Source organism: Branchiostoma lanceolatum, chromosome 18, assembly GCF_035083965.1.
Source record: "Branchiostoma lanceolatum isolate klBraLanc5 chromosome 18, klBraLanc5.hap2, whole genome shotgun sequence".
NCBI classification, from domain to species: Eukaryota; Metazoa; Chordata; class Leptocardii; order Amphioxiformes; family Branchiostomatidae; genus Branchiostoma; species Branchiostoma lanceolatum.
In genome coordinates, this window is record NC_089739.1 from 610740 (window position 1) to 622586 (window position 11847).

The 11847-nt window shown below is 41.8% G+C and overlaps 1 protein-coding gene across 2 annotated transcripts; it reads right to left on the reverse strand.

The window, feature by feature from the left end:
* Window positions 1–555: 555 nt before the first annotated feature.
* LOC136424133 (exosome complex component MTR3-like) lies at window positions 556–11765 on the reverse strand. 2 transcript variants are annotated; one of them, XM_066412592.1, is made up of 11 exons: window positions 11573–11765; window positions 10312–10375; window positions 9811–9889; window positions 9131–9242; window positions 8191–8253; window positions 4974–5034; window positions 4117–4202; window positions 3818–3877; window positions 2488–2547; window positions 2344–2394; window positions 556–1441 (listed from the first exon to the last, which is right to left on the reverse strand). In XM_066412592.1, the coding sequence occupies exons 1-11, from the start codon at window positions 11642–11644 to the stop codon at window positions 1298–1300; spliced, it is 852 nt and encodes a 283-aa protein (XP_066268689.1). In that variant the 5' UTR covers window positions 11645–11765; the 3' UTR covers window positions 556–1297. The 2 variants fall into 2 exon arrangements, with proteins under 2 accessions (XP_066268689.1, XP_066268688.1); XM_066412591.1 differs by lacking the exon at window positions 2344–2394 and having other exon boundaries at window positions 2437–2547; window positions 11573–11762.
* Between the last annotated feature and the right edge of the window lie 82 nt (window positions 11766–11847).

Here is an 11847-nt window from a genome sequence, read left to right on the forward strand (position 1 = left end):
TGGTAATCTCCAAGCAGATGTTGGGGTGGCTAAATTGGTTTGTTTCCCAGCACCCCTTTCCTGTGTCAAACTGCCTTCTCGGCAGGATTTTCTTCAGTGTTAGAACCGTGTCGAGCTGGAACGCCCTACCTGAGTCAGTGGTTTCAGCGGATAGTGTAAACCAGTTTAAATCCAGACTCGACAAACACTGGGATTGCCAAAAGTATGTCACATGAGAGCGAAGTCAAGATCAGGACATAACAGGCGGAGCCTACTTTCCTGGACACAGTATCAAGGTATCAAGGATTAAGCCTTCACACAACATCTGCTTGGAGTTTAGGAAGGTAGCATCGCCAGAGTGATGCACAGACCCCGCTTTTCCAAGTTTAAGTCCTTTTGCAATAAATTTCAAATAAACCCCCATTGAAACAGTGGATGAACCCAAAATTATGCCAAATAGACTTTTCCCAAAGTAATCCACATCCAAAAAAGGGCTAATCCATAATTGCTAAAATGAGGCCATTTTGAAAAAAAAACATGCCTTGTGAACTGAACTCTTAAAAATCAACTCCTGTAGAAAATGGACTTTTCTTTTATTAATCTTAGCAAAAAGGATTATTCAGAATAAACGCCATGAAAAATGGATTATTCCAAAATCAAGTCTTATGCAATAATACACAACTCACATCCCCTGCCAAAAAATAATGGGCTATTCCAATCCGAATCTATAAGGAAAGCAGACTAATCCAAACTCAGCCCCTACCCAAAAATAGTTTGTTCCAAAGTGAAATGGGCTATTAACAATACTTTTGTAACGGTTCTTTTCAGTCGTAGAATGAAATTGCCCTTCAGTGTAACACACCAGCTTTACAGATACATGTACATGTTGGCAGCCCCAGTACTACAACAGTCACACAAACACATGGCAGTGATGTGTTATAGGTTGATGCATAGCTTAAACTTTGTATGCTGGTATTATAAAGAAGAACTTTATTGCACGACAATTGTACATGGTACAAAGTATGACAAGAATTCTTAAACATAATACAATGTAGAAGAGTATAGAATACAATAAGGGCTAGCATACGTTTTTGATAGTGTTATAATCAAGTGAGGTCAATCATTAGTTTCGGTGCCCCTATTAAATGTCCCTAAGACACTTAGTGATGCTGTAAAAGAGTGATAGATGTCACTCAAAACATCCAGAGGTAATCTTTCTATCTTATCCAGTCATAAAGATTGATTTTACAAGCTAGGGGTCTTAACCTTTGACCTTGCTCATGAGAAGTTCAAATCGTGAGGCGGCTTATTCTACGTCTCAAGTCCGCCCGTTCTGTCCGTCTGTGCTGGCCCGGATCGACGTCGGATCCACGGCCGGCACTTTCCTCCTTGTAGACGTGACCAAGCAGTCCTTAAGAATGGGGTAGATTCCTTGGCATCCGCTGATACACGTCTTCACAGCCTGGAGACACAAGAAGCTGGTTAAGACATCACCTGACTTCCTATAAGAGACTCTTGAAGTAACGGAAATGAACAAAACGAACGGACATAGACCATGAACAAGCTTTCACCCTACTATATGTTGTTTGTTGTATATTGTTGCACCATAAATATGTAATGATATATGTTGATAGAGTTATTAGGACTCAAATGAATGCGTATCTCTGTTATATTGTATCTGACCCTTACCTCTTCCCTCATGACCTCAATGAAAAGCGGCCTGCGTGCTGATTTGAGCTTATCATGAATAAACAAAGGTTCAAACAAACAAGCAATCAAACAAATCTGTTTGCATTCTTAGGACAGAACTTGTCTATGACATTGTGATCATTCACATGAGTTTTTTTTCCTGATTGGTGCTTCACATTTTTGAGTTATTACTGGTCTATAAGTACTCAAGGTATTGGTACAGGCATGTGAGTGTGTGCGTGTGTGTGTGTGTACATTTTATGTCTGTGTGTGTTTTTGCATGTACGTCTGTGCATATCTGTGTGTGTGTGTGTGTGTGTATGTATGTGCCAGTCTGTGTGTGTATGTATGTGCGTGTCTGTGTATGTGTGTGCATTTGCTGGTCTGTGTGTGTGTGTGTGTGCGTGCGTGTGTGTGTGTGTGTGCGTATGTATGTCTGTGTCCGTATGTGTCTGTGTATCTGTGATTCTCAAATTACACAATGCAGTATTACAATACATCCTCAGAGCATTACATTTACCTTTTGGAGCTGGCATGGTAGCATGGGCGGGGGGGGTGAAGTCTGCAATCTCTGACTGCCTTGTATATAGATGCAGAGCAGGTCTAGGACCAGAGTCTTAACACCTACTTAATAAACAAACAAAAAACAACAACAAACAAACAAAGTCTGCCCACCTGTACAGCTGTTTGTTGCGGCAGGTGTCCGTCCAACACGAGAGCCGACACCTGGCTCACTAACTAACAAACAAACAAACAAAGTCCGCCCACCTGTACAGCTGTTTGTTGCTGCAGGTGTCCGTCCAACACGAGCGCCGACACCTGGTTCAGCGAGGGCAGAAGTCCGACTGTCACCATCCCATGATCCTCTGCATTCTCTCCCTGGAAAACGAAATACATGTAGTCGTAACTTCAACTTAATTTTGGCCAAATAAGATCTCCAATGTTGAACTGTATGCTAAAACTGGGTGTAGAAAACTCACCACTGAGATCACTCACAGAAGACCCAAGTGGTTAGGGCATGTACTAAGGATACCAGATGATAGGATTCCCAAAGTTGCCCTGAACTGGAGACCAACAGGAAAAAGAAAAAGAGGCAGCCCAAAGACCACATGGAGGAGGACAGTGTCAGACGACCTGGCGGCCATGCGTCTGTCCTGGAGAACTGCTGACAGCTTGGCACAGAACAGACCCAGATGGAAGACAAAAGTCATGGCCTTATGTCTCGCAAGGGATGAAGAGGATAAGTAAGTAAGTCAACTTAGTTCAAGTACCAGATTCACCAACCAGGATTGATGTGTTCAAAAATTTATATTTTTCAAGAACTATCGCAGTGGAATTTGCTATCACGATGTACAGTAGGGACATCTTTGCTGGATAGCTTTAAAGAACGCTTGCAGTTAGATGTGCAAAGGTTAGGTGTGACAGGTAGTTCAGTGTGATATAACCAGCTGCTGCCGCGCCGCGTGCTTTCAAAGATCGTGTGCTCAACCAAAAGTTAGCTATACCAGCTATATAGATACAGAAGCTGGTGTGTTACATTATTGTTAAGTCATTAGATATTGTTCACATTGTTTACCTATGGACCTCAAGTAGCATTATCTTAAAGTTTCTTTTATCATTAATGTTCATGTAGTCTGTATAACGCAAACTCCAGCTGTCCGGGGGTTTCTGTCCCCTCCCCGTGGGTTGCGAGGCGGTTACAGGGCGGCGAGCGGTCACAGGACGCTTGATTGAATTCAGGCTAATGTCCATGTACATTCTGTATATGCTAATTGATGTTCCTGAGTGTCATGTGGTTTTGTCCAGTTTTGTTTGTTGATATGGACCACAGGAAGAGTAGCTGCAATGTACTATAATTCACTTTAAGTTCACGGTAGCAAAATTTCGCGGTGTAAGAATAATGGACATTTTCACTGAACTTTAACTTCACGGTGGCAGCAAGTGATTTACAGAAAGGATGTGTGGAGGAATCATAAATAGGTTTTTCACGGTGATGATAAGTTCACGGCACAGAGGTGACCGTGAAAACAGTGAACATAACGTTACAGTGAAAGAAACAAGAATTACAGTACTTGTATCTTGTTAAGCTAATTGTGGATCTGAATAAACTCAACTCAACATCAAAAGGGCTGAGAATGATTTAACTCACCTCCTGACTGGACTCTTCACTGCTGCTGGGGTCCAACAACTGACGGTCTCCACACTGTCTCTGGAACAGAACAGAACAGGGGTCAAGGTTAGGGTTCAATCATAGGTCAGGGGTCATGGTTAAGGTTCAATCATAGGTCAGAGGGAAAGGTTAGGGATCGACCGCAGGTCAGGGGAAGGTTGGGCTATACCTATACATGAAGCTCAGGGGTCAAAGGCTGGTTCCATGAAATGCAGAATTCACAATTGCTCCATGAAAAGGATGATGAATTGTTCAAAAGCGAAGGTAACCACGGTTACCACGGAACAGCCTGTCACGACGTCGTACATCATGACCCCTGCGTCGGCCAATCCCGCGGCGGCACAAGTGATCGCAGCAGCCAAGGCTGTAAACAAAAACAACATCAACAATTCAAATACAGTTATTGTCCAACACCATATCACAGTTCATGTCATGGTGGCAAAAAACATCAGTAACTACAGCGATAAGAACCTGCCATATTTTGTACATATACCCTGCATTTTTTCAGACTTTGCTTCATTTTCACCTTACTGAAGTGAAGGAAAGGTTTAAGTCAAGTCAAGTCAAGTCAAGGCCTTTATTTTCTAGGTCTTTATTTTTTTAGGTCTTGTGCCCTTTCTTAGGGCTACCCTAATCAAAACTTTTCAAGCTTACGGTGAAATGAATTACAGCGTACTAAAGATACATGTGTTGACTTGTTTATTATATTATTATTTATTTGATTATTATTTATTATAGAGAGGGGGCGGTACAAAAAGCTACCAGTGTACGAACTTGTAAATACTACATGTCAAGCACGGTGGAAGACGAAACACATTTTCTTTCAAGTTGCCCCTTCTACGATCAAGAAAGAAAGGCGCTGTTTGAAGAGGTCACCAAATTTCATCCCAATTTCTCCATGTTAACAGACAACATCGCAAAACCCACATATTTTAGAAAAAGTGGGATCTTTCGTCTTCCATTGTCTCGGAAAAAGAAGTCAAACCCAAATAAGATTGAATTAAGTGTTAGTATTTAGACTAGAAAAGTTACTTGCTGTATATATACAGTCTGTCCGTTCTTCCATGTTACATGTACTTGCAATTAGCCTACGGACAAGAACTTACAATAAACTTATTATTATATAATTACTCACCACTGCCGTCGTCCTGTAACACAGTGATGTAAACATCGACCTGAGACTTGGGGAATCTGTCCTGTAACACAACAACACCACTTCAGCTGACTTTCTTATTTCCTTTGTCTATTTTTAGTCTAGTTAAGTAAAGCTAAAGGTAGCCCCATAGCCTTAGCTTTTTGAGCTGGTATGGGCAGTGGGTTGTTGTCTACTGAGTCTAGGAACCCACCCCTCTCCTTCTATCACCTTTTACCTGACCCCAACCGAAGCCAGGTACTCTCACCTCTCAAATAAACGTACCGGTACGTTTATTTTTTTCGCCTATAGTTCCACCCGGTACGTTCTTATTCTAGACGGTACGTTTATTATTTTTTGAAAAATTGAGGCTTTGCAAACCAGGAATCCCTCTAAAATCGTAAGTCAAGGTTTTTCTGCCCATATTTCCCCGGTATTTTTGCTCGTAATTCGCTATTTTTCGGCCTACCGGCGTTGATTTTCTCGCCGCTTTGACGGCCTTGAGAAAAGTATCCTGGCGGCACTAGTACTCGTAACATATCGGTCGATATCGCTATGACCCGGTCCGCTATGACGCTACAAAGTAAACCGGAAAATAAGACGCGACATTGACATTTTAAAATACAATTTTCATACAAATAACTTTGATAGTCTCTGTTTACATCGTAAACCAAAGCACGCTGATCAAAAACGTGTGGAGTAGAGTGCACGCCTGCACGGGGAATAATAATTTCCTGACCACTATATCCGTAGTATCGGCAGCGCGGCGGAAGAATTATTTGTTCGCAGAAGACATGTAACACGTTAAAACAACAATCATAACTTAACTTCCCTTGTGATATGTGTTTTAAGGCCACAAAATCTGTAAAACGGCAGAATTATGTCCGATATGATTCGGTAAACAACAGCGCGAAATCGCGAAACATGGCCGCCACTCTCAGGCATGGCGACAGTAAAACTAGCAGCATATTGCGTAGTGCGGATACCGATCTTTAAAATGATACCGTAAACGCATGGAAATATTATATTTTTTGGGCAACGATAGACACACAGCGCCATATTTATTTTCAGAGGGTTCATTTTTTTAAATAATCGTAAGATTTTCCCAATTTTGGCGGTTCATCGCGGGTTTCTAGTGTCAACACGTAATGGGTAACTTCTTAGTATGTGCGGTCTGTGACGTTGAGCTACTTTTACAGTCGATCTCTGTTCAATATTGTGGGATTTACCGCGGGAACTCGAAATCCGAGCGTCTCACTTTGTTTTCGACGCTATGGAGCAAAAGTTTATAGACATATTTCTTTTGTGGAAGGACTGTGTTCATATTTGTGTTTTTTTGTGGTTGATGTCTTTAGAAAATATGATCAGGTACATTTAACTTAAGTACTCTGATTATTTTTGTTATATGTCACTGATTGTCAGTCATAATAAAATGATATAACAATTTTCTTTGATCACTTGCTTCAAGTTCCAAGTAGAAAAAGCATGTATCATGTACATTTTCACTTGTTGAATTTGAAAGCACCGTGGCCCCCGGTTAGGGGTCATAGCGGGGAACCTATGCCCAATTTTTCAATATTACTATTATACTTTACGAAGAGGCGAGGAAGATCATCATGATTTGAACAAGCTATGGACAGTTGTTCTGTTCAATATCTATATACTTAATAGGTATGGCATAATTGACTAAATATAAGTTACCTACCTGCTTATTATCTTATTTCCCTCTGACAGTGACAGCTGTACATGTATGGACACAGTTTACCTAGCCTCGACTGTCGATTTTTGAAATTTTCCGAGGGGTACTTTTATTCCAGGGGGTACTTATATTACATTTTGAAAATTTGTCCGGGGGGTACTTCTATTCCAGGGGGTACTTCTATTTGAGAGGTGAGAGTACCCATTTTTACACCTGGGTGGAGTGAGGAAAGCCAATTTGTTAAGTGTCTCACAGGAACATAATGTCTAGGCAGGAATGGAACCTGTGAAGTCTCGATCTCATGCCTGCTAGCCTAGCCAGTGTTCTCGCCAGGCCTTTTCAGCATAGGGGCCCCCTATGCTGTGATTTGGACCCCCTATGCTGTGATCTGGACCCCTATGCTGTGTTTCAACCAGCATAGGGGTGTTTCTTTCTGGGACAAACCTTGTGACCCATCATAAATCTTACAAAAAGTTCATATTTGGCTTTAGAATGAGGCTGTGACAGAGGAAAAACTCTACTTCACAAAATTTATCCATCAAAATGCATGAAATAATGTCTCATTGGGTTATGAATTTACAAATTTTCTGGGAGAACATGCCAGACTCCCTACTCTGGTCACTCCACGCGTGACTTGCACCGCGTTAAGTTGGCCTTCTGTACCTGACCCCTATGCTGTGAAAAAATCCTGGTGAGAACACTGCTAGCCACTTGGCCGTTCGACGCCACACTATTGGTAAATCTCTTCAATGTTTTTCTGTGGCGGGCTAAGACTAACTGTGGGAATTAAATGTAGAGATTTTACATTATAATTCATATCAGGACTGTCTCTAGCTTCATAATTTTGCCCATCACACTCCTTAATTGGGAGTGCAAGTTGGTAATTTTTCGCTGTTAAATATGAAATCTATACATTTTCATAAACCTTATGTTGGTTAATAAATTTTATTCTTTTATTTGAAAATTGATGCCCGTAGGCTTATTGTCAGGGGACAAACAGTAAAAAAGTAACAAGTGTCTATTCTATAAATCTAACTAATGTTTCTACATACAACATTACTGGGGGGTTTGACTTCTTCTTTGGAGGCAGTGGCTGACGAAAAGGTCCATGTTTTTAATGATTAGTGGGTTTTGTGATATATAATCAAATTCAGATATTTTTGCAGGGTGAAATTTGTGTTTGTTTTGTGCCAACAAGCAAATTTCCATGCTGGGATGGAGGGACGGGCCGGAGACAGCCCTGAACGTTACACGGTTCACTTCTCACTGATTTATTTTTTCTCCTCTTAACATCACAAAACCCACACATCATAGAAAAGTGGGATCATTCGTCTTCCACGGTCTCGAAAAAGAAGTCAAACCCAAATAAGATAGAATTTAGTGTTAGTATTTAGACTAGAAAAGTCACATGCTATATTGTCATCAATTGTCTGTCCGTCCTTTCATGTTACATGTAATTGCAATTAGCCTACGGGTAAGAACTTGCAATAAACTTTCTTTTAAGAGGAAACCTCCACTTACTAAACACACGGCCGGCTCCAACGCCTGAAGAACAATCAGCGACACGTCTTTCTCCTGGTTATCCTGAAACAGATGCAACAGATTTCAATGGAATTGTGAGGTGTAAAGATTGGATGAATGTATAAATATATGTAATTGTATGATGGTGTTTCACTCAACAAGGTTCATATTCCGCTGTGCCCAGTAGGTAGTTGTTAATCCACAGAGCCCATTGGGAAGCTAGAATTACTTCCCTTCTAAATCTGTGGACGCCCTGTCTATACATGTAAATCCTAGCTAAAAGCCTGATTTTTTTTCTTACTCTTATCCCTGACCACTCCCCTTCCACCTAGACCTTGTTGGATTGTGGTGTGTGGCACTTAAAAGTAAAATGAAGGCCTTGGATGACTGAATGAATGTTTGTATGAATAACTGTATGTATGAGTGTATGAATGAATAAATGTGTGTATCTCTCTCTCTCTCTCTCTCTCTCTCTCTCTCCAATTTTACGTCTTTATTCCCCATCATATGGGGGTTGGACGTGCTTGCACATGGATGGGGGAGTTCCAGAACTCCTCATCAAGTGCATTAGTCTTTTTTGTAGCAAGAGTTTTTACGGCTGGATACCCTTCCTAATGCCAACCCAAACCCTACTGCTGGGCTTAGGACATGGGAAATATGTATTAAGTGCCTTTCCCAAGGGTATGAATGAATGTATGTATGAATGTATGAATGAATGTATGAATGAATGTATGAATGAATGACCGGTCTGGTGTATGAATGTATGTATGAATGAATGAATGAATGTATGACTGAATGAATGACTTTAAATGAATAATTCAGATCCGGCTGTGCCACACTGCAGTATAATCAAAACAATGGATACTACTAACTACTAGTACTACTACTACTACTACTACTGTTACTACTAACTACTCCTACTACCTCCCGCTGTTCTCACCTGCATGTGCTGTCTCCTTCGTCTGCAGGAAAATGTGGCGAACTTCAGCTCGCAGCACAGACGGCCTTTCATCGTGAACTCCTCACGACGCGCGATCTCACGCGGGCCGTACCTGCACACACGACATCAGGGGTTAAAGGTAAAGGGTTAAAGGTGAAGGTCAGGGGTTAAAGGTGAAGGCTTATAGCTATTCTACCCCATGCTTGCAGCCATGTCCAGATATATCTTATGTCTCAGAGTACCCAGGACTTTAACTCGCTTGTGGCTGATTCACTTTTTTAGCAAGGACACGTTTTACGACTTCCATGGAACCTAATCGGCCTTTCTTCTCTCATACTGTACTGTACTTCTCAGGAGGAAGTTCCACGCTGAAAGCTTCTTTCCCAGAACTTCATCTTTAATATGGAAAAACCTTCCTTGGAAGTGCTTCCTAGGTGGGTATAACTTACAAACCTTTCCCGAGTTTCCCGTCTAAAGTGAAGAAACATTTGTCATCACAACCCAGTTACTACCAAAACATCGAGCCTTGTTTTGTGGTGAATTGATTCATATACTAGTAAATAAAAAACATATCTCAGGGGCCTTCAACTTTGACAATTGTTATTAATAATGCACACAACGTGCAGTTTGAATCATGAAGCAGCTTATTGGCTGGCACAAAGGTCGCAGGTCGTACTCACACGGCAGCGATGACCTTCGTCTGACCCAGCTCTATGTAGGCCGACCCCGTGGCTTGGCTGACGACCCCGGCATGGAGGTCTGGAACAGCAGGGTCAAAATCAGTGGTTTGTTTGTATTGCTAAGTACATACCACGTAACCCGGTAAACCGCCTAAACCGTAACACAACAGGTTTGTACTGAACAGTACAGGCTGCATATCCGGGCAGATATGTTTGATCCACTCATCCGGGAAGAGCCCCTACTCTTTTCAATAAGTGTGGTGGGTTCTTTTACATGCTCAAGGTGTGGCTCTCCTCAAACACGGGACCTCCATTTAACGTCCTATCAGAGGGACGGCGCCAACGGAAGCTCTTAAACCCTAACCGGTACTAAACATTTTCACCTGTCAGTGACAGGAAATTTGTTTCAAGTGCCTTTCCCATAGATGTAACATCAACATTACATGTGAACAGACAGAGTGTGCAAGGTTTATAAACTTTATCTTTTGTTTTTTTACTCACACACAGGTCGTAGGTCGTGGTCCGCTCTCCCATCCTGCCTGGTGCCGGTTTCCTGATGCTGCGGCTGGAAATGATTCAGAACATTCTACAGAACATTCTACAGTACAGAACAGTCTACAGAACATTCTACAGAACATTCTACAGTACAGAACAGTCTATAGAATAGTCTACAGAATAGTCTACAGAACATTCTACAGTACAGAGCAGTCTACATAACATTCTACAGAACATTCTACAGTACAGAACAGTCTACAGAACAGTCTACAGAACAGTCTACAGAACATTCTACAGAACAGAACAGTCTACAGAACATTCTACAGTGCAGAACATTCTACAGAACATTCTACAGAAGTCTACAGAACAGTCTATAGAACATTCTGCAGTACAGAACAGTCTACAGAACATTCTACAGAACATTCTACAGTACAGAACAGTCTACAGAACATTCTACAGAACATTCTGCAGTACAGAACAGTCTACAGAACATTCTACAGAACATTCTACAGTACAGAACAGTCTACAGAACATTCTACAGTACAGAACATTCTACAGAACATTCTACAGAACAGTCTACAGTACATTCTACAGAACATTCTACAGTACAGAATTCGAACAGTCTACAGAACATTCTACAGTACAGAACAGACTTCTACAGAACAGTCTACAGAACAGTCTACAGAACATTCTACATCTAACATTCTATTAGTACTAAATGTGGTTGGTCTAGTCTGTACTAGTAGGTAACTGCGTTGGGTTTGTGAGCTGGCGGACCCGGGTTCGATTCCCAGGAGCCAGGAAACTGTACCACTCGCCCTGTGAGTTTCATGGATGTGAAGAGTTCTGCAGTATTTTCTGTAGAATATTCTGTAGCATGTTCTGTAAATGTTCTGTAGACTGCTGTAGAATGTTCTGTACAATGTTATGTAGAATATTTTGCAATATTTTGTGTACTACTAGTACACAAAATACTGCAGAATATTCTACATCACATCCATGAAACTCACGGGGCGAGTGGTACAGTTTCCTGGCTCCTGGGAATCGAACCCGGGTCCGCCAGCTCGCAAACCCAACGCAGTTACCTACAGACTAGACCAGGAACCACAACAACACACAGGGCAAGTAGTTCAAATACTACAAAACTGTTCACTGTCTTCTAGATCTGCGCTTTGCCCTTAAATTATAACGCACCGTCTTGACAGTAGTAAAATTTCAGTGTCCGGAGTGGGTGGGGAGGGGGGCGGCAGAAAGGATCGTTGCTTACCGGCTGTTTGCCGTACCAGTGCGGGGAGCGGCTGTCCTGCGGCCCGGGCACTCTTCGGGAGTCTCCCGGCATCGTCTCCGAGTCCTCACCAAAACAGTTTCAACCGGAATCGCCTCAATCTGAGAGAGTTTCTTTCTTATATGGACGTGTGCTGAGCATGCACGTTGTGATGTCTTAAAGGTTAGAGGTCAACGGACTGTTCTAAATATGAAGCTAGAGGGGGGAGTCCAGTTGTATGCCTTTTGTAGATGAGCCATAATGGGTATCAAATACAT

Bases quoted from the DNA above. Each gene is read 5' to 3' on its own strand.
- LOC136424133 (XM_066412592.1), bottom strand. From the start codon at position 11,644: ATGCCGGGAGACTCCCGAAGAGTGCCCGGGCCGCAGGACAGCCGCTCC. The intron at 9,890-10,311 runs GTGAGTAAAAAA...CTGCTGTTCCAG, and splicing joins CCACGACCTACGACCTGTGT to ACCTCCATGCCGGGGTCGTC. The intron at 4,203-4,973 runs GTGAGTAATTAT...TTTTGTTTACAG, and splicing joins GTTACAGGACGACGGCAGTG to CCTTGGCTGCTGCGATCACT.